A 25,080-nucleotide genomic window follows, 5' to 3' on the forward strand; every position below is an offset into this window, starting at 1 on the left:
AATTGTAATAATTCTAATAATCCTTCGCCCACCCACGCCATCCTCGATCTGCAAGGTCAACAAGCCTCACCTCCAGCCCGTGTTAGCGCCGACAAGGATTGCTGTTCTCCAGCCGTGACCCAGCCTTTCTCTCCACCACAGCTGGAGCTGGCGACCACCACAGGACGCCTCTCCACCAGCGAAGAGCGCGACGGAGCTGCAGAGCCATTGCTACCTGCGATAGACGGGAGCTGTTGTGCTGCCTGGTCTGGTGAGTCCCGTGACTTCTCACATTGCTGAGCAGCTGGAGGTGTCTAACCCGCCTAGCCTGAACGTCGGCGGCCATTGTCGCAGAGCGTCGCACGCCGCAGACATCTGGAGCTGTGTGCACGCATTCGACCGCCTACTGGACCGCAACTGGGCTCTCACGTCCCCGTTCACGACCCCCGTCCCGTTCACGCCCGCTATCACGGCTCCTCTCGCACACGCGCCCTCGCTGTTCGCGCACCAGCAACATCCAGGTTGCGCAAACGTAAACAGCCACGGTGCGGCCCTGCACCCACACCATCGCCAACATCATTTCCCTCCCATAACGTCCTCGAGGAAAACGGCGCCGGACATGTCTTCCGTCACCCACCCCGCCTTCTAGAATCTTTCAGATTCTACGATGGTTTTAGATACAGAACGACCTCCTCTTCCGGCACCTACTGAACCCTCGACTCTCGATTCCGCAGACGAATCAACCTACCACATCGACGAAATCAACACCGACGTCTCCAACCGCACCGACAGGACCTCGTACTCCGTCCCCGACGACGGCACCCCCATCACCATCAACACCACCTCGCCCACCAAGCCCCGCGGCCAAGCGAGGCTCTCCCGCAAGTTCCCCTCGCAGACGTCGCTGCTCATTGAGTACTTCGAGTCCGGCAAGGACGAAGGCCAGGCCGGCTCGCGAGGCAGCGTGCGCGTCCGCGTCACCCCCTCGTCTCGCAAGAGCAGGCACTCGACCGCGAGCGACAACGTCCAGATCACCCAGACGTCCGCCAAGCGCAACTCCCACGCGCCCTCCTACTCCAAGCGCCTCTCGCTCGCGACCAGCAAGTCGTACTCCGAGCTCTACGACTCGCGCACCGTCGCCTACTCCGACCTCTCCAACATCTCCTCCCTGCCGCCCGTCGACATCGAGCTGCTGCCCAACCACAGCGACCTGTCTACCGACGGCGGCCGCTTCCTCCCCATGCCCTCGGACATATCGTCCATGCCCGCAGACAGCATGACCGGCCAAACAGAGATCCTCCCGCCCGCGCGCCGCAGGAGCCGCAGCATGGAACGCGACGCAGTCACCGAGTCCATGGTATCAGAGGCCATCCAGGACACCCTCAAGGCACCCCGCCACCACCGCAGCAGAAGTCTCAGCAAAGACCGCATCACACAGCGCGTCATGGAGAAACTGGCGCAGCAGGCCGCAGAAGGCGGTGCTGCCAGATCAAAACACAGCTCTTCAAAGTCAAGAGACACGTCCAGACGGCGGGAAGACGAGCTTGCCTCGCCCCGCAAGTCTCACCGCAGAAGGAGCAAGGACGTCGAGCAAGCGAGCGGCACCGAGTCCAGCTACCTCTCCTCAAACGCCGACCGTCGTTCGCACGTCTCTGGGACCTCCTCCATCAACAACCCCAAACTACTGGCCACAGTCGAGGACGCTATCAAGCGCCTCATCCTCCCCGAGCTGAATGCGCTGAAAGAAGAGAACCGCACCTCCAGGAACATGGACAAGTTCGACCGCGCGAACCGCGACAGCATAGCCACCTTCGAAACCGTCGAATCAGCCGGCTCTCGCGACCCATCCAGACGCCGTGTGTCCAAATCTTCGAGCGCGCCCAAACTCCACAGCAACAAGCCCAAGGTTGTCCTCAACAGGGATGGTGACGATCCAGGGACGACGCTGGCTGGCGGATCAAGTCGCAAGAGCGAGCGACGATCCAGCCGGGGCTCCATCTCAAGCTACGCTGATTCGACTACCCGTGAGGAGAAAGAGAAGTCTCACCGGAGGAAGAGCAGTAGCAAAGACAGCACCATGTCTCAACGAGATGCTGCTCTAGTTGGACTTGCTGGAGCTGGCCTTACCACTGCCGCTCTCAAGTCTCACACTTCACGGGAAGAGAAGGAGGAAGAACGCAAGCAGCGCAAGCATCGCTCCTCTCGCAGCAGTCGATCCGCAAGCGTATCCGAAAGTGTGCACGAGGAGCCTCGTGTCAAGGAACGCGTTCCTCCCCTACCCTTCAACCACAGCGAGCTCATCGGAGGATCTGAGCTCACTCGCGACTCAATCCTATCCGCAGAGACCGAGACCAAGGAGAGACCACAGTCGAGGTCATCGGTCAGCACTGGCATAACGGGCACCGGCGCTGAGACGCCTCTTCAACAAGTCCCTCGCGGATACATCTCGCCATCACCCCGCACACCAACTCGCACACCCAATGCTCTCCAGCAAACTCTTGGCACGTCCCACAGCAACAAATCTACCAACGAGGTCCGCACATCAACGCCGAAGAGTGACCGCAGCTGGACTTCCCGCTCGAAAGAAGCCACTGACGCTAGCTTGAATGCAGCAGCTGCTGCTAAAGCCCGCGCAATCGAGCGATCCGGGCCCCAAGCTTCGGAATATGAGATCGAAAGCGATACGCAATCAAGACGTGGTGACACTGTCAGCCCAATACAGAGCGAGGCTAGCTATCGGGGAGATGCGCAAACCACGGGCTCACCACGAAGAATGCACTCTATCCGTAGTGGACCTTCGGTGTCTTCTCTCGGCCACCAGTTCGAGCGAAGGGAGTCCAACCTCTCCATTGCATCACTCTCATCGACGACTAGCACAAAGGCAGCGGCACGCACCCGTAAGCGACCTCAGGGCGTTACTCTCGAAAGCAAGAGGTCTATCCTCAATGAGGATGCAACCACCAAGGACACCAAGCAATTCTTCGACCGCAACCACGAGAAGAATGACATGTACCGACGCGAACTTGAGGATAGCTCTGTGAACTACAACCGCATGACCATGTACACCGACGATAGCACAGGAGTGGAATACCTCGACCACGAACAGAAGGTCGGTGATCTTCAGGACATTCGCAAGGTCGGCACAATTCCTGAATACGTCCACACACCGCTGGCCGTGGAGTCTGCTGTTGCCTCCCTACATGACGAACAATCCACCCTCAGTGTTCGGTCCTCTATGGCCACAAGCCCGCTCAAGAAGAGCACGCTCTCGCAGGTTCACACGAACCCAGCTTACGTCCAAACCGACGAAGTACCTGCCGGCCAGAGATGGGCTGCCATCCGCGACAAGGCCGAAGCTCTGCAACAGGAACGACGTGCCGAGGAGTCTCCAAAGCAAAACATTGCTCGTGAGAACTCTCCTAGGCAAAGCATCGCGCAATCCGAGGCACAGTCTGAGGATGCTATGTCGATGGATGAACCCATACAGATGCATCACAGCGCCTACCCAGTTGGCAACAACGATATGATGCCTGAGATTGGTTACGGCATGGATGATGACTCGGATGTAACTACCAACCCATCGATCATCCAAGGGCCAATCGGAGGAGGCGATGGCTACCACGATCGTACCGACGAGTTGCTCAGCCGACAAGAAGAGCGAGAGCGTACTCCCACCTCTTTCAGCAAGGGTGCCCTCGGACTCGGAGCTGGAGCTGCTGCCATGGCCGCTGCTGCTGCTTACGAAAGAGAAGAGCAGCAGAGTCCGGCTTCGTTCGATCAACGACACCAGGCCACCGTAGAAGATGAATATGATCATCCCTATCCAGGTGAGCAACAATACGAGCAGTCTGGCTATGCGCAGAGTAACCGCACTCCTTTGTCAGGCCAAACCGGCTGGAAAGACGAGGGTTACCAGTCGGCTAACCAACGTGAAGCGTACACGCCACAAAACCGCAATCACTCGAAGATCTTTGATGATGACGGCTACGGCGATGAGTACAATGGCGCGGACCTTGGCAGCCCTGACATGTTTGCTGCTCGTGCCAAACATGACCGACATGTTAGTGGCAACTCACATGGCATGACTTCTCCTCTCTACGACGCAGCTACCGGCAAAGGCATGGACCGCATCGAATCGAAGGACATCGTGGCGCTCATGGATCACCTTACTGTTCGCGACGCCCAGCGCAATGCTCGCGACACCGAAATTCTCGTCACCCTTGTGCGAAGCGCCGCGGAGATGCGCAACCAGTTGGATGATCTGAGGCAGTTCATCAAGACCCAAGACACGATGATCATGAACACCACCGACAAGCGAGTCAACCTTGCGGAGCAACGCATTCTTGGCGGTCCCCGTCCTCAGCCTCAGACACCGCCTCGTATCAACCGTACCTCTTCAGACGATGATATCGAGACCAAGAAGAAGAACGTCTTTAGGCGCGCACTCAAGGGCCTTAGCTCTGGCAAGGGAGATGGCGATATCAAGCACATTGAGCAAATGCTCGTTCAGTTGCTTGGTGAGGTGGAGGGCTTGAAGCAAGTCAACCAGCTCTCGTTGGATCAGCAGGCGAGGACGAATAGTCTCAACTCGTATGAAGAACTCCGAGCAAGTGGTGATGCGGGTTACGAGCCAGAGGGCCGTGCCAACACTGCCTCCTCCCCCGACCAGTCGGGCTATTTCTCCAACCCTTCGTCTTCCCGCCGCATCCAAGATCTTCACTCTGGATACGATGTTGTACCGACAAACCGTATCAGCACAGTACGAGAAGAGAGCGACGAGGAGTACGAAGAGCGTACCCGTACACCAGGCTACGAGAATACCGAGCGCATGACAACGCCAACCCAGGAAGCTTTCCCCGAAAAGCGTGCATCGCTAGGAACTCCACCACAAGCTTCAAGGGCAGCGCGGAACTCACAGAGCGATGACACTACGCCAAAGCGTAAACACAAGTCTAACTCGTCGTCCATCTTTGGTATTCCCAAGATCTCGCGATGGTCAAAGACCACTACCTCCACCAACCCAGAGAGCCTGCCACGCAACAGCGGGTCTGGAGAGAGGCGACCCCACTCCATGCACTCCAGGTCCTCTTCCCAGGATGATTACTATGATGACGAGGAACCATATGAGCAGCATGCCGATGACAGGCTTCGTTCCAACACATCCCTAGCCAGGGAAGAGCAGCGTTCGATACGTTCTGCACGCTCTCCATCGCCTCTTATCCCAGAGGACATTCAGTACGAGATGGAAGACCCCAAGTACCAGGCGCACCGCAACTCGCTGAACCTGCAGCACCCCCAGCCGCGACCTGGGCCAACCGGTCGTCACCAGAACAACTTGGAGACCCAAGCGCAGATCTACAATCCTGTCCGCTCAAGCATAGGATCTCCTGACTACGACCAATGGGGTAGCATGCCATCGCTGGCACGCAACCGTCTTTCAGGCATGTCGGCTCAACAGGGTGCTGGCAACCTGTCGCCAATCTCATCAGATGGCTACAGCCAACACTCTGCTTCTGAGCAGCAGGCCGGCCCCCCTCGGCCTCCCAAGATCGCGGATGACGGCCCGCTCGTCCCACCACCACAACTGCTTGCTGGCTACGGCCAGACAAGGCAGATGTACAGCTCTCCGAATGAGTTCGGTAGCCAGGGTGCTTTGACACCGCTTGCACCTATTGCAGAGGTGCGTTACTCACTCGAGACTGACCGGGGCCATCGCGTAAGTTGAGCTCGCGCCTCAGAAGAAGACTGAGGACAATGCTAACCTACGCAAAAAGATGACACCCACTCCCTCGCCTCGCCCGAGCAGCCAGTACCTCCGTTCCGAGGCTAGCATGAGCAGCCCGCAGCGCAAGATCACGGGCCCCAGGCCCATGGGCAGCAGGAGCCCACAGCCGCAGAGCCCGCTACAGCACTCGGATACTGTTGTTCGCAGGAAGCCGATTCAGGGTGAGTTTTTGACTACTTGAGCGTAGTTGAAGATTCTTTTTACTAACGAACACATGGCAGACGATGAAGAGTCTCTAGAGAGCTACCGCAGCAGTCTCGACTCGGAGATTTTCTAGGCGAATGATCTTCTCAAACCCGGCATCGGACGTAGCAGCAGAACAAGACAGACTGCAGTCGCTAGCTGGGTGCAAAGTAATGGGCAGAAGGGCGACGCTCGTTTTCTTTCCCACCAATATCAACATCAGCCGAGTGGTGTCAAGAATTCGCAACGACACAGGTCACCGCTTAGGCATGTGACGTTTGCTGAAGAGTAGGAAGAGTAGTAATAATGGGGGATGTTGCAAAAAAACGTTTCTCTTGGTTGTATGATGGGCTTTTCTTCATTCGCTTGGAATGGTTTCCGCGCATATATCACTTTTGCGAGCATGGCGTTTTTTTTTCTACATAGCGGTCTCGAAGTTTTGAAGGGAGTCTTGAGTGGCTTTCATCATGAGGGACGAACTTCATGCTTTATGAGAGACGACAACGGCGTATTTAGGTATGCATAGCTGTGCGCAAATGCATTATTGTTTGCCGGCCCATGATATTCTTGATATTTCATTTCATTTCATTCATTTTCCACTAGTGGGAGGGTGTCTCTCATCCACCATCCTAGTTCCTAACATTCCCCCTAATCTCATCATCACCACCATGTGTGTGAATATAAGTCTGATTCCTCTCCTCAGGCGCACCGACACCACCGTGCGCAAAGTCACCCGCCTTGGTGGGCTGGCCGTTCGCCTTGATGCTGCCGCCCTCGTCGACCGGGATCTCGCGGTTGTTGCCTGCGCCGCTGGCGGCAGAGCCGTATTTTACTTCTGCGCCGGGGAATTTGCCTTCGACGTTTGCGGTGTCGACGCCGGATTCGGTTGCTGGGAAGGGTTAGTTGGGGTTTGGTGGGATGGGATGGTAGGAGGGATGGTGAGAGGGGGATGGAGATGGGGATAGGGGAACACGTACTGGAGAGACCAGCATTGTGGCCGTGAACAGCGCTGTTGCTGTTGAGGTCCTGCTCAGCCTTCTTGGCGATGTCGGCGACGTTGGTGTTCTTGTATTCGGCAGACATGTTGGTATATGTGTTGTTGTTCGGTGTAGTTTGGGTAACTGGTGGTTTGAAGTGTGTGTATTGAGGAAAGTTGGAAATTGGGGTATCAAAGAAGTCGAATGTGTGTGTAATATGCAATGGAGGGGTAGCTTCAGAGGGGCATTGTAAACCTTTTGTATCACAACTGCTAGCTTCCTTCATAACTGCATCGATGATGATGAAAGAGTTGGTGGACCCTGATGATGTCACAACGACCTCATAACAGCGGGCCGAGACATGAGAATCCTTTCGCGATGGGGAAAAGTGCTGCCGGTTAGTTGAAGAGACTTATGGGTGTTTTACTTGGAATTTGGGTAGGGGCTTTGGTTGATGGAAAGGTTTGCCGTTGTTGGTGGTCGCGTGCTGGTGGGGTGGTGGTGGGAGAGGTGGACATTCAGGTACCAGATCAGCAACTTATGACGATGAAGATCGTGGGACGACACAGAACGCACGCGCTTGGACGGAGCGAAAGAGTTGGGTTTGAGGGTATCGGGATGTTGTTGCGCAGGATGATATCACTTCGTTGTTGTTCGCATCCTTTGACGGGCAAGTCTTCGCTCTCTTCTATGTCCATCCACTTCCAAGATTGTCATCATCCCCTTTCTAGTCCGCCTCTTCCAACATACGTCTCAGATTTTCGATTTCTACATTCAGCGTTTTATTTCGCTCGCTCACCAACGTCACGTTGTCACATGAACATTGTCGTGTTAATATATCCTCCCTAAAACCCATATCACACCGTACTATGCACGTTGCAGTCACGACAAGCGCGACAAGCGCGACAAGCACGATGACTTTAAATCTAACATCGTGTAACACCTATACTGGGCACATCACAATGAGAGACTCCCTGCTCTGGATGCCTACAAGAAGCCGATGACGCTGCGGTTGCTACGCCGCACGCTCGTAGCCATGGCGTTCTGATCGAACGAAGCTCAGCCAAATCCCCCACATTCCTCCCTCTCATTCCGCACAACTCTGTTGTTTAAATCGTCGCTGCACTATTGCGAATCGGACGGTTTCCGATATTCGCTGACTGTCGTGGGCTGGTGTTGTGTTTGTTGTTGGTGTTCGTCTTGAACCTCATCCCACGTGCGACTTGTCCTGTCCTTCACCTTTCCACCTTCACCTCACACCTTGCTCTCACCTACCAAAGCCATACAGCCCCCATCATACCCATCTCCTACTCTTATAATATCACAAGTAATAGAAGCGCAGGTCTCAGGCTATATATATCACAAATTTAGACTAATTCCCATCGATGATATTGATCCTCAATGGTCTGGTGAGCCGCTTCCTAGGAAGTAACTTGCCCCGTACGGCAGTTCGATTCTGTCCTCTGACCTCTGATAGTGTTAAATCGCTGGTCTAGTCTAACGGTAAGCTGTCTCTACAGAGAGCGAGCTGTCAGGCAGTTGACCGGCCTCTTGGGTGCGCTTTCATTGGAAAGTTTTTTTTGGCGATGATATCTATTTTGCTATGCTTCTGTAGACATGTAAAAAGCGACAGTTAATTCAGTTTACTGCTCTTTTCTCTTTTTGCACTTTAGAGGTGAGTGTGCGGTTTCTCGCGAGAAGCTGTTTGCTCTCTCACCTCAGCCCCACTTTTCCTCTCCGCGTCTCGACCGCAAGATACGGTCAACTCGCGCTCACCTCCGCAATCTTAATATTTAATGCCTCTACGCTCACGACTCTTCTTCTTTCCTCTCCCATCAACCCACCATCTAGCTACTGCGACTGCGACTGCACTGGACAACGACCATGGCGAGCCCGAACTCCTCCAGCACCATCAACTTCGCTGCTCTTGACGCAAAGGCGCGCAACAACTTCAACATCAAGCTCTCCAGGGTACATGAATCGGTATTCGATCAACCTATCGGCATTCACGATGTCTACGAGAACGACCCCAGCATGTTGGAGATCCCCAGTATCCCCAAACACCTACAGCTGGACTTCTTCTTCCGCAACTTCAATGAGATCGCCCGCGGTAATTACCGCGCCCACTCCTCCAAGTCTCTGGAAGTCAATCGTGCGATCTGGTACTACGAGGTAAGCTCTGGCTGTACGAAGTGCATGTGAGACATTTACTGACTTCGTACCCCTACCACTGCAGGTCTCGAAGCAACATTGCCTATCGAATCGGATTGACGTCGTACGCCTCAACATCCTCCTCATGGCCTTCATCATGATCTCCAAGCAACTCGGCCTCGATGCGAGCAGTCTCTACGATACCGGCGCCGATGCCTTCATCTCCGCATACATTGAGGCTTGGCTCTCCAAGACCTGCGGCCTGGACGTCCATGAGCACTCCTTTCAGGAGGAACTTGTTCGGCTCTGGATGAACAGCGGCTTCGATCTAGTCTACTTCCCCGAGAAAGCAAGGCGCGACATGTTCAAGGCAGTGTGGCACCTGAAGCAGATGGTGTCCGAGCTGACGACTATTCGACCCGAGTCCTTCTACGCGGCGGTCCTTTCGAACGAGGTACCCCGCGACGTGTTCGAGAGGGAAGGTCCCATGTTGGTTCTGCACTGGGTCTTCGCCAAGATGAAGAAGGAGGAGCAGCGGAAGGAGGCGGAGGCGGAGGCGGAGGCGGAATGGAACAAGGATGGGGTTGTTCCAGGCGTGTTTGTCGATACCAAGCCTGTCCGGATGGATCAGAGCCCGGTTACAGACCTTCTTGTCGATATCGAGGACGGTGTGGTCGAGCAGGCTTTGCCTGATGAGGTTAGGAAGCCTTGGATCACAGTAGCTAATGCTCTGAAGATTGTTCAGGATGTGCAGAAGGACTTCCTCACTGAGGCGATGGAAAGGGCGACTTTGGGAAGGGACTGATGTACTAGGTAGACGCCGACAAGGTCTCCATATCTCAAGAATGACATGCCACATCCTGACTTGAAATATACATCGCTTTTGATACCTTTTGTTTACCCATGCCAGATCTTACAATCATGCGTACATCTCTTTCTATACCTCTTCTTTCATGACTTACAACTACAGCGTATGCAGTAACGCGTTATGAACTTTTGCTATCCTCTGCTACAGAATAGAATGTCGTCCACATAATGATCTGTACAACTCAGGTCTGAATGGCGTTGCAACGATGTCGCAGTCCGGCTGTTTGTGCGGCTGGCTCGTAATGCCGAGGCTCAGCCGAACCCAATGGCGCAATGTCCGCGGGTCTTTCCGATCGGACCGTCCTCCTGTCTAATTCGAACCATCCTTCTCAACACCAGCCACCACACCTTCTCAACTCAAGCATTTCGCCGTGAACAAGCTTTCGCAAGCTAACTTGGCAGATAGAAAGCTTGTTACCCTTCAGGTGTGCACGCCGGGTAACACCTATCACGAACTTCCTATCCTGTACTAGCACTACCACACCAATCCTTGCCAAGTCACACGCCAACTGATAAGCAACGACAAGCTTCTGCTGCACTTAATTTATCCGGCATATCTACGCTAGAAGTCCTACCCGTCCATGTGCAGGGCTCTGTCACACTCGTGATTGCGAATTCCGATGTGGTTGAGAGCCGAGACACAGTGTGGGATGTGTTGCTACTATGAAGCAGAAAGAAAGCATCAAACAATTGGAGACATCATCTTCACTACGTAAAGAGAGCCTGCAGATTTAACAAAAGCTCGCGATACAACCGAACAGAATGGCCACCGCTACGCAATTTTCGTCCGCTGTTGAGTTTACCAGAGAGCGATCGGGCGGTTTCCCAGAGAGGCAGGAGGACCTGTCGATGCAAGCACGACGACCACGAGGTCGAACACTCATACGAAAATATGGTGGGCAAGTCAGTGATCTGATAGGCGGACTTCATCCCATACACCAGGAGAATCAGGGTCTTCTGATACTTACCGAGTCAACTCACACGCCAACTGCCCACTCATACCCTGGTCGAGCCCGGCAATCCACCGATCGCCTGGTAAAGAGGCCCTCGCCAAATGTTCCGAGCTACCAATCAGTTTGTCGTATCTCGGCAATGGACCTGATCGACCTTGAACGCCGCTTTCGAGCCCACCATGAAAGGTGAGTCTAGCTGGATAGCTACGCGTCTGACCAGTAGGTATTAGGAAGGTATCATCAAGTGCTGGATCTGGACTATCGCGCCATCGTACAACGAGTTCGCGTGTAGGTATACGATTTGAAGTACGAGCTCGAGCTGCAAAGTATATAAAGAGTGTTGAACACCGCTGCTAACACTGCACTCATCAACGCAGCATTCGCTTCAGCAGTCTATCGTTCTACTCTCGATCCCTTCTCTCGCTTCGACTATCTTCTCAGTCCCTCAAGATCATCTTATTCTTCATCATGAAGCTTTCCATCGCCATCCTCGCCGCCGTCACCGGCTCAGTTCTGGCCCGCCCCTCCTCCCTCGCTGAGCGCGTTCAATCCCGTGCAGATGGCAGTCGCCGTCACAGGACCCAGCCCATGATTCTGGTTGGTACGGCAGCAAAAGAGAACGCCAAATTCGTCGCAGACGTAGACAACACCACCGCCCACGTCGACTACTCCTCCAACTGGTCCGGTGCCGTCCTCGAGACCCCCTCCTCCGGCTACTTCAAGTCAGCCACCGGACGTTTCACCGTGCCCACACCCAAGCACGTTGGCTCTGGCGGAACCGAGTCTTCCTCAGCTTGGGTTGGTATCGACGGCGATACCTGCGGCAGTGGTCTGCTTCAAGCGGGTATTGACTTCACCGTCAGCAGCTCCGGCGCTGTATCCTACGACGCCTGGTACGAGTGGTACCCCGACTACGCCTACGACTTCAGCAACTTTGCCGTCAAGGCCGGCAACGTCATCCAAGTCGACATTGTCGCTACCTCCACCACCAAGGGCACAGTCTCGCTCACCAACGTGAGCACGGGAAAGAAGGTCAGCCAGACGCTTAGCGCACCCAGTGGCTCTGTTCTGTGCCGTCAGAACGCCGAGTGGATTGTGGAGGACTTTGAGTCTGGAGGTAGCTTAGTTGCGCTCAGCAACTTTGGTACTGTTGTCTTCACCCAGGCGAGTGCTAGCCTGAGCACTGGTGGAACGGATGGGTTGAGCGGTGCTACTATTATTGATCTTAAGCAGGGTAGCACTGTTTACACTGATGTTACTATCAACAGCGGCTCGCAGGTTACTGTTCAGTACATTTAGGTTATTCATAGTAGAAGAGAAAGTCGTGGTCTGACGGTTGCGGTGGGGTCTACATGAGGCATGGACAAGACTACATTGGGTAGAAGGTAAATTTATACGAGTTTATAAGAAAACCTTGACGTCTACATCAATGTTAGGTCTTTATAGAAGTACGTAGTCTATTGTGATGTATGCTGCAATCCATCTCTGAAGAATATCTTTCAAGTGTGGGGTGATCATGTCATCAATGTAGTGCACTCAACCGCGACCATCCATCTAGTCTCTCCCTAATGTAGCCTTCTCCATGGCCTGTGTCAGGAAGTCCTTGGAGTGACCAGAGACCTTACGTGGAAAGAGAATGCGAGAACCACCACCTTGAACATACTTAAACGGGTACCAGCAGTATGTCCAATCGTTAGTATCACACCTTTTTCTATTACCCTACCGCAAACATAGTTCTCGCGCCCTGAAGGCGGCAGTCGGCATCGGACGGGGTTGCCTTGAACGGCGCGCAATGCGCCAATAAGACAACCAATCTAATTGGGCGCAATCTGACCTCCAGTTCCATGGATAGTTGGTATGACGGAGTGCTTGACAGGCGATATGGTGAAGGAATCGACGACGAAAGCTCAAGATGACTAACGACAGCTTGTTACCTACCACTACACAACGATGCAGGTCCAAAACGGGTATCCAAGCAACGGAAGAGCAACGAATAAAAAGCTACAGGTATCACATCACTCTCCCACCCATTATGCCAACTCCTTCAAACTCGCCTCCACGTTCTCCCAAGCCTTCGGCGACATAATCAAGCTCAGCCAGTAACCCCCCGCATGATCCTTCCCCAAAATATGCACCAGCAGCCTATTCGCCGGATTCGGTTTCCTACTCGAGCAATGATGAAACACAGGCATACCAGGCGGATTACTCCTCCCCTCACTCTCATCCCCAGCCCTCACAACCGCAGCCCCAAAGTCGACAGTAGAAAAGAACTTGGCCTTCGACCAATCGGTAAAAGGCACCAACATCGCATCTGCGTCGCTGTAGAGGAGCGTAGACGGATCGCCGGAAATGCGCTGCTCGCGGAGACTGGCGAGGACTTGGCCTTCGGTTGCTTGTTCGAGGAGGCGCTGGCGGTTGTGCAGGGCGATGGGACCGAGTGGGCCTGTTGCCACGTCTGGAGTGAGGAAGGTGAAGCCGGGGACGAGCATGTTTTGCATGTACATGCCCTTCGCGTTGATGAGCTCAGGGAGACGGAAACGAGCGTTCATGGCGTGGAGGGCGGTTAAGGGACGGGGTGATGGGAGGGAGGACGCGATACAGCGGAGTGTCCATGCAGTGAGGACATCGCCATCGCTGACGAACGGTTTCTCATCCAGGCCACTATCGCTCTTGTGCGAAGGCAGGTCTTTCTCAGTCGCTACGCGCAATTTCGCCACAACATCCTTGGGCAGGTAAATCGTCTGTGACTTTGGAGCAGGACCAGTAAGCATATCCCACGCGAACCTCGCCCCAAACTTGACCATACTCAGCCCTTTGAGCTGTTTGGCCTTGAGTATGTACTCCTCTGCCGGCTGAGTCGCGTTGTCAGTCAGTGCACGTAGCGCGTCTTCCCGCGCACCGAGTACAGGCGGTACTTCGGACTCTTTCCCGGCTAATACCAGGGACCAGGCGCGCAGGAGGTTTTGGTTGCCGATTACATCCATCAGCGTATGGGGCCACGAGAGCCCCACGAGTGTCGCATCTGTGAACGACGTGATGTGAACGGAAATCTGTGGCGTGTCTCCCGCGATCAGGTCCTCAAATGTCGTCGGCGCGTCGGCGCGAGCGTTCAGGCCGTTGAACTCCGTGGGTCCTGGGCAGGTTACAACGGCTCCGTTGGCTTTCGGCAGCTTCTTGGCTAGTTCGTGCTCGGAGATGGGAGTATTGATGGTGACATGACTGTAGGAGAAGGCTGGTCGCTCAGATGTGAACTGGCGTGGGACGTGAATCTCTAATGCGCCCTTGTCCTATCAACCGACATGTTAGCCCTGCTGCTTCCACGGAGAATTCGACCAGGAGATGTCACTTACGTTGAGTCTCAAGCGTCCTCCAAGCTTCCTCCATTCCCCATTCTCCAAGAGCTTTGCTAGAGAGGACTGGAGCTTGTCGGCGTCAAGAACATCGTTGAAGCAGAGCGTCCACGTGATTATGATGCTACGAAAAGTCTTCGTGTCATCTAGTGTGTGCACTGGATAGACGTCGTCGTCTGCATATGGGTTTGGAGTAGCATCTACCGCTGGGGAAGATGGTTTCTTGAATCGCTTGAGGAAATCCATTGCCGAGGCGCTAAAATTGGGAACTGTGAAAACCGATCGACGATGATTGTTGTATTGTGATTCTATCTACTTCGCTCCTCTGCTTTTATCAATGTACGAGAATGCTTGGCCGAACTCGCGTTCGGAACACGGATTCGTTGGTAGCCGGAGAATATGTTGTTATCGTGGTATCAAAATAGGGGCTCGCTAGATCGGCGCCTCATCTCCAGATTCTCTGTCTCAGGTGAAACTAGCCGCACGTGCCAACACTACAGGCGATCGGATGACGGATACTAGCGATCCGCCTACCATCCATGCGCTCCATACCACGCATCGACCTCGTCGCCTGTGACAGGCTCCTCATCGTCGTTGATATATTCAACTCTGCCATGCCTGCGCCTGAACCGCCTCCCTCTCACCCGCGTCGCAGACTCATTCCGCTTCCGCAATGCCAGTCGCTTCGCAACTTCATTTGCCTCGACTAGACTGACCAGCTTCCTCTTCTGCCCTTGACTCTTCTCGGCAAACTCCTTGCAGACTTCCCACACCTTCGTCGTAGCATCGCGAGTATCTCGGGACTTTTCGACGAAGGATTCTGGACGTCGTGAAAGCACGTTGGTATTCACATTCCCAATACCAAGATGACGGTGACGGCGATTTTGCCCTGCGTCGCTGGGGGGCGGAGGGTTGCTGAAGACCTCTTGAGCCAGATATGTATCCTCTGCCATCTCAAACGGCGTACGTCCTGATGCGTTCTCACGGAAGAGAAGGTCAGGACGGCATTGGAGCATGACGCGCAAGACTTGATCAGCACCACGCCGTACGGCAAGGTGGACAGGCGTATCGCCCTCGCCATTGACGATACTGAGGTCGTCGCCGTTGTTGACCTCGAAAAGAAGTTTGAGGATGTTTTCGTGGCTCTCCGAGTTATAGCTTGTTGAGTTGTGGGGAAGAGCGACGTGAAGCCAGCGTGCAAGAGGTGTAGCTGCGCCAGGAGCCGCCGTTGTGCGTTCGGTGAACAGGCTAGAGAGAAGGCGAGTGTCAATGAGCGCCAAAAGCTCGCGTACGTTTTCTAGGCTCGTCTGGTAGTGCAGTCTGTCGTGCAGGATTGAGTGGATGATGTTCGCTCCGGTATTGTCGCGTGTGGTTTGATCGGCACCAGCTTCAAGAAGAACCTTCACCATCTCAATACGGTGCAGAGAGAAAGCAAGCTGCAAAGGCGTCATGCCGTTCGCAGAACGATGTTCGAGTGCCTTGGGGTGCGTTTTGCATAGATGTCGAAGCAGGCTCACCGACTCTTCACCCTTCCTGCCCAGAACTACCGAATGGAGCAGTAGATGCGAGCGTAGGTCGAGCCACTTTGTGATAGACGACTGCAAGCCGCCTGGAGTCTTCGCCAGGTTCTGGATGCGGATATCGTCTCGATGACTGTCCGCAAACTCCATATAACAGCGCAAAGCGGTGTCACTAGCGAACCACTCGACGCTCTCCAAACTTGTATAACGAGCGGCATGAAGTAATGGCGGGTGCTTCGCCCCAACCGCTTTCGTCTGGGTCTCTCTCCCTTCATTCGCCCAATCCGCTCGCTTCCTGCCGTGAACCGATAGCCCTTGGTAGTACTTTGGCTTCTCGGGTATCTCGATGCCGCTCTTCTTCACAAGATCGTCCAAAGGAATGCCAGCCCCTGTGTTCTTGATAATGATTCCCAGCAGACGGGTACGACCCAGGCGGATCGCGTACCAGAACTCGGCTTCATCGAAACGGAAGAACCTCGGTGCAGTCTCATCGTCGAGTTCGGTGTTGTGTTGCGTGTACTCCTCAGCTCTGGCGATCAGGAATTGTAATAGATCGGCATCGTCTAGATAGATTGCCAATTGGAACAGACTATGTGGTCGCACATCCTCGGGAATCTTGACGGGTATTGGGCTGCCACTAGACGAGTCCAAAGGCGTTTGACTACGAAGGCTGCTTGAGAGGTCCGGATGTGGAAGCCAGGGTGAGACCGATGCAGCATCCTGTTCGAGGAAACGGTACGCCGCCGGGCACGTCCACGACATCATCTCGAGTGGCGTCACATTGCTTTTGACTTGACTTTGTAGCTCTCCAATGTTCTCAATAGTGAAGCGATCATCCACGATCTCAGCGTAGATCTCGAAATCATCCTCATCTTCGTCGCAGCTACCATCGTCATCATCTCGGGGCTGGAGACTGTGTTTGACCAATGGCTTCTCTTCGGGCACATATTGCGCATGTGCGATCTCCAAGACAGCACGAGCGATTCCATAGTGCTTTCGCAGAATGGCGATAGAGAACGGCGAGTAGTCCTGCGAGTTCTGAACAGCGATTTGCAGCGGAGTCTGGTTATCTCCCCACATCGACAAGGTAAGCTCTTTGATCGTCGGAAGATCGCCATCCCAGCAGGCTTGGAACAGTTTGAGGTAAGCTTCCCGTCGTTCGTCGGTGAGGTCAGAAAGCCGGAAGGTGAGTAAGGGATTCCACGGCTTTGGAGGTTCAGGTCCATAGCTGCCATAATTGTACTGTTGTGGTGGGGGTATCCTGATTTCGGTATCTGGATGCAGCTCTTTGAAGGTCTTCGCCTGTCGTCTCAGCAGCTCCGACTCCAATGCTTCAAACTCTGTCAGAAGTGCTTGGACAGCCGACTTCTTCTCACTCGTACCCTCGGGCTCTTTCTGAGACTGTTTCCACTTCTCGTGGCTCTCCAAGTCTTGTTCGTAGATCCGCTTGGCGCTGTCGATCTGATCACTCACCATCCAATGAGCGTAGGTACCCGGTTCGAGTCCTCCAAGATATTCAGTATCTTCCTTGAGCGGTACCGGGGCGAATTGCTCGGCACGCCGGTAGTTATCAATGCGATCTACCCAGCCCTCGGAGCACAACCACCCATCTTGGCCATCGACTTTGCCCGTCTCGATGAAGGTCTGTAGTTGCCGCACGTTGTACCGAACAATATCCAAAAGGGTGCCCGTACCGTGATCGTGTGTGTTGTTGCTTTTGTCCAGCGCGCACCAAGCTTTGGGAGTAAGACTGTTTATATTTGCTCCAGCATCCAGAAGCTTCAAGACTATCGACAGTGCCTCATGACGAACTGCAGTAAATACAGGCTGCTCGACGTTTTCCCTGAACGCCTTCTGGTTGCTCTCGGCAGTGCTGTATGCCGAAATAAACCCCTTGGTTTTCGCAACGGTAGAGTAAGTGGCGAAGTCAACCTCGGGCTTCGCGCCCAGCTCTAGAAGTGCTTCAACTCCAGCCGCATCACCATGTTCAATGGCTGTCTTCAGAGGACTGTTCACGGTTGGTCTGAACGCATAGCCACTCAGTGATATGTGATCGGCGGCTTGTTGCGCCACAGGCCTGTTTGCGGATACCAAAGTGGTGAGCAGATCGGCGCCATGCGCAGCAAAGTAGTGCAACGCCGTGATGTGGCTGGTGTCGCCCTGTGCCGGCGACGCACCCAGGCTGACAAGTAATTTAGTCATGTCCTTGGCCTTTTCAGGCGAGAGCTGTAAAGCGAGGACGACTGGCAGGATCGCCGCGCGCGGGGACTTGTTGTAATCATTGACAAGTTTGACCGGCAATAGTACATCGGCTCCAAACTCCTGAACGAGAGTCTTTACGACGTCAGTGTGGCCATTTGCAATGGCCAGATGAAGCGCAGATACCGGTGCGTCCCAGGCGACCACGTTGACGTCATACACATCGGGCTCGTCGTCGTTTGCATCATCTGGGAGGTTATCGTGGTCTTCTGACTTTTTGGGGTCTATCTTGATGACAGAGCCTTCAGTAGTCGCATCGGCATTATCGGACTCGTCATCAAGTAAATCGACGTCGTCGTCATCGTCGTCGTTCTCGCTGTCGTCATCGGAAGCACGCTTCTCGGAGTCGTTGGTACTGGTAGCATCTGGTGTTTCGGGAAGGATCTGGTTCTTCTTCTTAAGAGCTTCTTTCTCTGCCTCTTCCTCTTCATTGGCCTCACTCTTGATGAGGAGAGCTCTGACCATCTCTACCTCACCGCGCATGGCAGCGAGATGGAGCGCGGTCTTACCATCGAAGATGCGAGCGACGATGCGAGCACCAGCATCGATGAGAGCTTGAACAATCTGCGGAGTTGAGGTCATAACCGCCAAATGAAGTGGAGTACGTCCAGTGTAGTCCCTTCGGTTGGGGTCAGCACCCTCTTGACTGAGCCAATCCCGGACATGCTCGAGATCTCCGTCCACTATAGCCTGACACAGTCGCGCTGTATTGCCGACATATGCCATCTCGGTCCAGTCATCATCAGTCAGAGGGTGGAAAGAGCCAATTGCTTGCCGTCCAGGGTTGTCTTTGATGAAAGACAATGTGCCAGACACATAAATCTTGCTTTCCTCAGCCGCAATCTCCAGATCTTCTGGTGTGGTGGGCTCGGGACAAAAACCACAACAGTCCCCAATCACATCGATTGCGTTCCCAAAGAAGGAAGGGTGTCGATGTAGTGTGGTCTGTCGATCCTTAGGTCGGTTCCATTCGGCGTTGAGTAGCAAGTCTTTCGCAAAGAGCAGCCTCTCAATCTTCCGAGCATGGAACTTCGGCCCGTATGGGATGGTGAAGGTATGGTAATCGCTGACCTCATCAGTCTCTACCCACTCGGCAACATCTTCGTCGTGCTGTTGCTTGATGTCGCCTTTGAGCTTCTGCGTGGCCCAACGATTGATAGCTGGTCTGCCACGTTCAGCACGACGCTGATCAACGTAGGCATCACGGTCAGTGCTTTTCGGCAATTTCTCAAGTACTAGCAACCTTGCCAGTCCGAGAGTGCGACCGAAGGAGCGTTCGAACAACGTGGGATCAATGCGCGACCGATCAAGGAGCGGCCAGTAGACTTCGAAGCCGCGGCGTGCATACTTGGACAAGCGGTTCTCGTATGATGGGGAGCGACGTGTCAGGTCGATGGTGTTGATCTGCGTCATGTATGCAGCGATCGCACGGGGACTGGCGTAGACTTGCTTGCCATCGTATGCCGCACAGGAACAATCAACATCGAAGCCTGTGAGAATCTCGGAGATAGATCTGTAAATTCGCAGGACAATCTGAACGTGACGGGTGGGATACTGCGAAGCGATGGTGATGGCGTTCTTGGTACGGACGGTAGTTGTCTCTGTCAAGATGGAGTCCCTGATGCGTTGTTCGATCTGCTTGATCTTCTCAATGGCCTGCATTTCGGTAAGGTCGTAGAGGAAGAGATCGACATCCGAAGCTGGCGCTAGTTGCTGATGATAGTACTCGCGAAGGGCGCGCTTGGAGCCACTATGTTCCTCTGGAACCGGCAGCAACGAAGTTACGACAGCGCTACCTGCGACCACCACGTTGGACCAATCCATGTCAACAAGCGATGACTCGGAGAAGAGCTGAAAGTTGGTCTGAAACTCATTGAGCGATTGCACGACTGCTGGAGAGCCAGTCGGCTTGCGATCCGCCTCGTCGAGAGGCATTAGATAGCGCTCACGCTCAGCCTCAGATTCATCTTCGGGGTTGCGAGCGCGAATCTTGAGTTGACTTTCGCGGCCTGCGAATATGGGAAGGATGTTGGGCTCTGTAATGGCGGGGTGTTCTGGTTGCTGTGCGAACACCTCGCGCAGCTTGGAGTCATATTCCTTGTAGGGCTCGAGCAAGGTGTGCAGTGATGTCTCTGGATGGGCAGCGACATGAGCAATCCAGTCGGTATGACGAACTGGGACTGGAGGAAGGTCAATCATTGTCGATGTCTGCTTTTGGGTTGTCTTGGTTGAAATGGCGTTGTAAGAAGTGGTAAAAAGCGCGTGTGTTGGAATGGAATTGAGATTGTTGAATGGAATGACTGCTGGAGACGGAAAAACGACGAATTATATATTTACTCCAGCATTAGGATCTCGTTCATGCTTGACGACGGCAGCCTGTAACATGATGGAGTTGGATGCTGCAGCGGTGTGGCGTGTTGAGGCAAAAGAGGGTCGAGCTAGGCAACGACGCGCCGTGGCCCGTTCTAGCGACGGGAAGACGTGTTTAGGGACCACAGCAGCCTGACGAGACAGGCAGCAGCGAATCATAGTTAGCAGCGTATATTGAGTCCAACGCGAGCTGCGCGCGAGTTCATGTGATGCATGACGCGACGGAAGTGACAAGTGAGGGTAAATCTAAAGTGCTCGAGGTTTGCCACGAACACGCTTGTGCAAAAGAAGGATAGCGCAGCCAGCGGCTTGGCACCCCCCACTGGCAGCAGCTTCGAGATCTCGCCATCTTCGGCATCATCATCTTCCACACGTTCTCGATACCGGCACCACTCCTACGTTCAATCGTACATGGCTTTGTCATGACTTCGAACTACTCACAGTTTCTACTCCCTGATCGGCGAGTAGAGCGAAATCTGCCCAACGAAGAACATGATGATCGTCAGAGCCGCAACAGCCGTGAAAACAATGGCGACCTATCATCAAATCAGCGTTGAAACCTTCCAGATTCGCCTCGCCTGCAATCATACCTTGTCCCCATCGTCTAACCCTCCAGAATTACCCAGATTTGACGTTGCACTCCACACGAGCAAGAACATGCCCACAACCATGCAGATAGTCGCGGATATGAGAAACATAACCGGCATCTGCCAAGTCAAGACCTGGACAAGGTTCGGCGCACGACGACCCGTTCGTTTCCAGCGACTTCCTTTACCAAGTAGCTTGTGAAGATTGGCGATGCCATCGCGATGCGACGAAAGCCGGTGTAAACGCACGGTCTGGTCGGCTGCGCTGATGATGGAGAGCATCGTGATGATGATGCCACAGTACCACGATGTCCGGACATACCACGGGGTGGGCCTGCCGGTGGTGAGGATATTTGGCCAGCTACCTGTCGAGGTAAGGACACCCGCAAGTAAGGCTGACTTGACCGTCGTCAGCGGTGCGGCATCATCAATGGTTGCAGTACATACCACGACACCAACGAAGTTCAGCTCGCTTAGCTTGTTGTCTCTCCATTTTTCGACCAGCTCGTTCCTCTCGCTTTCATCATGGGTGTTGAGCAAGATTTCTAAAGGGTCATAAGTTGAGGGGTCCGGTAGGAAGATGCCACCACCGAACATCTGCGGTGCGCAAAAGCAACTGCTTTGCCGCTTGCGTTTGTTGTTCGATGTCTCGGGATGTAGGGGTGGCTGGGTAACACCATTCGATCCTCGGTCTGCTGCTCTCCATTCGACGTCGTCCGGCTCACGGGAAGAAGAGGTACGGAACATGATTGACTCGGTGTCCGAAGGATCGAAGAGGTTGTGGAAATGGGCAACAGTGGCCTCTACTGACTTTATCAAAGGTTTGCCAGAAGAAAACAATGCTGCGGTGTTCAAGAGGTGTTCGCCGATTATGACGCACATCGCGCCGTTAGCTGTAGCGTCGCAATGCAGCCAAGTCTACCTACGCTGCGAACATCAACAGTCATGCAGGACGCTTAATCTCAACAACGCAAGCGTTCAAATAAAGTCTCGATTGTAATTACAGACCTCGGCTACACATTCACTGCGTTCCAGCACCCTACAACCAGCTCAATGCATGACCACAGCGACGTGGTCGTCCATGTACTTGGAAATGTCGCCCAAGAAGCATGCCGCGATGATGCTGACTCCGCCGAACGCTATGCTCACGTAGTACACGTACTTGTACGCCTCTGCGTACGCGAGCTGTCCAGCATAAACAACCAATTCGTACGCACCCGGCACGTCCTTGATACCCGGAAGCTCATGAAGAAGCGGGAGAAGCGATCCGCCGGTGATGGCGATTGCTTCTCCAATGATCTCTGGGGATGTGATGTTGAGTTTGGTCACCATCACGCCGCCAATGTAGTAGGTTGCGGAGGGAACAAATTTGGAGATGAAGACGTTGTAGTACACGCAGTATCCGATCGAACCACCGATGACGCGGATGGCAAGGGTCAGAGCTGCGATTGTTGCGATGAGGTCGTCTGGGCAGATAATGGTGGCTAACGAAGTCAGCGACGCGTTCATCGACCAACACGACGTGAAACTTACAGATAATAGATGCAGGCACGACGATACCACCAATACCGAGACCGGCGAGAACCAGCAATCCCCATAGCTGGTACAAGTTGTCCACGCGACCGATAGACAGAGCACCGCAGCCTGCAGTCATCATGATCGACGAAACGATCAAAAGCTCCTTGTTGTGACCGCGGAGCAATGAAAGCAACCATAGCACAATGCAAGCACCAGCGAGGATCGAGAATCCAACCGGAATACCTCGGATACCAACACCAACGGGATCATGACCGTAAACGTTGAACGCCTGGGTTGGCCAGAACATGAGAATAGAGAAGAAGTTAGCTCCGGAGATGAACGTAATGACGAGTGTCAGACCAAGGATCCGGGGCTCTTGACGAAGACGCTTAGGGAACATGGGATGTTTGGCTCCGTAAGCTTCCCAGAAAACAAAGGCGACGAGGAAAGCGACACCCAGGATCAAGGGCGCGAGAACGTGTGCGCTGGACCACTTGTACTGGTAGCCACCCCACTGCATACCCATCATGAACAAGATCATACCAGCAACGGACAAGAAACCGCCGATGTAGTCGATCTGCGCGAGCACCTCTCTGCGGCTCATGCCCACGCTGTTGACGCGAGGAGGAGGGTGGTAGAACACCGCCGTTAGGACGAGGCCGATGAAAGCCCAGAGACCTAAACTGTCAGTTCCCGTCTCATACGTTGTTTAGATAACGGGGAAAGTTCTTACCACACCACATCCCAATCCACCTCCACGCCCCCGGACTCTGACTAGCAATAAGCTGCGCCCAAAGCACACTCGGACAAAACGGCAAAATCGTAAAAACCAATATCGCAACATACTTTCCCCTCTGACTCGTCGGCGCAAGCTCACTCGTCACCGCCAACGCCGTAAGCTCGTTGATCCCCGCGCCCACACCGCTAAACACCATTCCTGCAATGAAGATATTCATGGAATGTGCGGTTGAGCAGATAATCATGCCGAGAATCAGGAAGCACGCGCCGATCATGGCGACCCACCGGCGGCCGACAATGTCGGAGATGGAACCGACGAAGGGGCAGACGGCGGCGAGGGAGAGGAGGTTGGCGAGGATGAACCAGATCCAGCGGTCTGTGCCGCCTATGTCGGCGTAGATGTAGGGGGGGACGCCGCCGAAGAGGTAGACGGGGATTTGGCTGCCTGTCCATACTATTTTTGGTGTTAGCGATGGGCGTCTTGAGTAGTGTGTATATGTGAGGGGGTTTACGCACGGAAAGCCATAGCGACCAACGCCATCAACCTTTTAAAGTTCATGGGCTGCTCGGCATCGTGGTCCTCGCCGTCGCCAGCTGTGCGCAAGCCATCTTTCTCGTAGTAGTTGGTATGCCCGGGGACTTGCTCGTTGGTGTGGATCTGCTCGATGTGGTTGAAGGCTGGTTTGGAGGCTGAGGGGGAGTGGTCTGAGATATCTATTGTTGAATTGGGTTAGTACATGTGTAGGTGGATGTGGAGTTGGGGTGTAGGGTTACGTACCAGAGCCATCGCTGTGGTCTCGCATTGTGTTCTTCATGGTCTACGTGTGGAGACAAACTGGTAGACAGGAATGGAGATCTTGGACAGTACAAACGAAACTGTCAGTCCTGCGAACAACTTTCGTTTGGAGGCTCAGCGGGGCTCTTATGCATCCATGTAATTGTAACTCACCCTTGCTTTCACCACGCCCCCTACCAGGGCCGTCCATCACATTCCCCACCCACGACTCAGTCTGCGGGGTATTTCCCACCTAACACCCAGCTAGTCCTCACATCGTCCCTCTTCCTCCCTTTCCCTCCATTATCCTCCTTCACACTAGCCCCCAAATCCGTGGTCTAGCCCATCCACCTACCAACCCACCGTCTCCATCCGCGCATCCAGATTCGCCTCTCCCACCACATCCGCGGTAACTTTCCCAACTTTCCAACGAGCGCCCAGCTGTCACTTCCAGCTTCCGCCACGTTAAACTGCTAGCCTATCACTTCCTTCCGTACCATGTCCATGGGACACCGGGGGAAGCGTTCAATGGGGTTAGCGTGGCTGGTAGTGTGTATGTACCCCGCAATTGCTTGGTCGAGCTTGTCGCAACAAGCAAAGAAGCGGCTGAACAAGCTTTTGGCGAGATTCTCCCTAGGTTCGTCGATCTCAGATGGCTTCGTTGGAAAACCTGGGGATGGGGAAAGGTAGAACGGGGATGCGTCGAACGGGGATCGGCGGGGACGGTGGGCTGGTAACCTTGGAATGGTGAGGTGGTGCGGCGATTCCGTATGTAAGGAGATGGCATACACGACATGGATACGACTTTGGGACACCACGGCAGTTTCTTCACTCGCTCGCTCCCTCGCTCGCTGTTCGCACAATACAGTGTCCGCGCGGCTTTTACCTTCGGTCCTATTCGCGCGGAGAAAAGTCCGCGGGGGATACAGGGGAGTATGGGCTTGACCTGCCCGTATAGATGCATCACCTTTAGTCCCGTGAGCTATACTCGCTCTCGCGTATGTACGATAGCGACACCGGAGTGGATGCTTGATACGCCACAAGTACGGCTGTTCGGCTACGGGGTCA

At 54.1% G+C, this 25,080-nt stretch overlaps 7 protein-coding genes across 7 annotated transcripts; 3 read left to right on the forward strand and 4 right to left on the reverse strand.

Moving 5' to 3' along the window:
* Positions 1-646: 646 nt before the first annotated feature.
* On the forward strand, positions 647-6,041 carry J4E93_010618 (uncharacterized protein; the record flags this gene model as incomplete). The annotated part of the gene is made up of 3 exons (XM_049348496.1): positions 647-5,695; positions 5,754-5,925; positions 5,986-6,041. 3 exons carry the CDS (start codon positions 647-649, stop codon positions 6,039-6,041), a joined length of 5,277 nt encoding a protein of 1,758 aa, XP_049194333.1.
* Positions 6,042-6,576: 535 nt separating this feature from the next.
* On the reverse strand, positions 6,577-7,030 carry J4E93_010619 (uncharacterized protein; the record flags this gene model as incomplete). The annotated part of the gene is made up of 2 exons (XM_049348497.1): positions 6,577-6,836; positions 6,925-7,030. 2 exons carry the CDS (start codon positions 7,028-7,030, stop codon positions 6,577-6,579), a joined length of 366 nt encoding a protein of 121 aa, XP_049194334.1.
* Positions 7,031-8,808: 1,778 nt separating this feature from the next.
* Positions 8,809-9,880, forward strand: J4E93_010620 (uncharacterized protein; the record flags this gene model as incomplete). Its single annotated transcript, XM_049348498.1, has 2 exons — positions 8,809-9,096; positions 9,161-9,880. 2 exons carry the CDS (start codon positions 8,809-8,811, stop codon positions 9,878-9,880), a joined length of 1,008 nt encoding a protein of 335 aa, XP_049194335.1.
* A 1,483-nt stretch (positions 9,881-11,363) lies between these two features.
* Positions 11,364-12,194, forward strand: J4E93_010621 (uncharacterized protein; the record flags this gene model as incomplete). Its single annotated transcript, XM_049348499.1, has 1 exon — positions 11,364-12,194. One exon carries the CDS (start codon positions 11,364-11,366, stop codon positions 12,192-12,194), a length of 831 nt encoding a protein of 276 aa, XP_049194336.1.
* A 731-nt stretch (positions 12,195-12,925) lies between these two features.
* Positions 12,926-20,223, reverse strand: J4E93_010622 (uncharacterized protein; the record flags this gene model as incomplete). The annotated part of the gene is made up of 3 exons (XM_049348500.1): positions 12,926-14,182; positions 14,246-14,501; positions 14,798-20,223. 3 exons carry the CDS (start codon positions 20,221-20,223, stop codon positions 12,926-12,928), a joined length of 6,939 nt encoding a protein of 2,312 aa, XP_049194337.1.
* A 755-nt stretch (positions 20,224-20,978) lies between these two features.
* On the reverse strand, positions 20,979-21,863 carry J4E93_010623 (uncharacterized protein; the record flags this gene model as incomplete). Its single annotated transcript, XM_049348501.1, has 1 exon — positions 20,979-21,863. One exon carries the CDS (start codon positions 21,861-21,863, stop codon positions 20,979-20,981), a length of 885 nt encoding a protein of 294 aa, XP_049194338.1.
* Positions 21,864-22,031: 168 nt separating this feature from the next.
* On the reverse strand, positions 22,032-24,052 carry J4E93_010624 (uncharacterized protein; the record flags this gene model as incomplete). Its single annotated transcript, XM_049348502.1, has 5 exons — positions 22,032-22,465; positions 22,515-23,177; positions 23,233-23,691; positions 23,754-23,951; positions 24,016-24,052. 5 exons carry the CDS (start codon positions 24,050-24,052, stop codon positions 22,032-22,034), a joined length of 1,791 nt encoding a protein of 596 aa, XP_049194339.1.
* Between the last annotated feature and the right edge of the window lie 1,028 nt (positions 24,053-25,080).

The sequence above is a fragment of the Alternaria ventricosa genome (assembly GCF_023758065.1).
Source record: "Alternaria ventricosa strain BMP 2768 chromosome Unknown scaffold_33, whole genome shotgun sequence".
Taxonomy (NCBI): Eukaryota; Fungi; Ascomycota; class Dothideomycetes; order Pleosporales; family Pleosporaceae; genus Alternaria; species Alternaria ventricosa.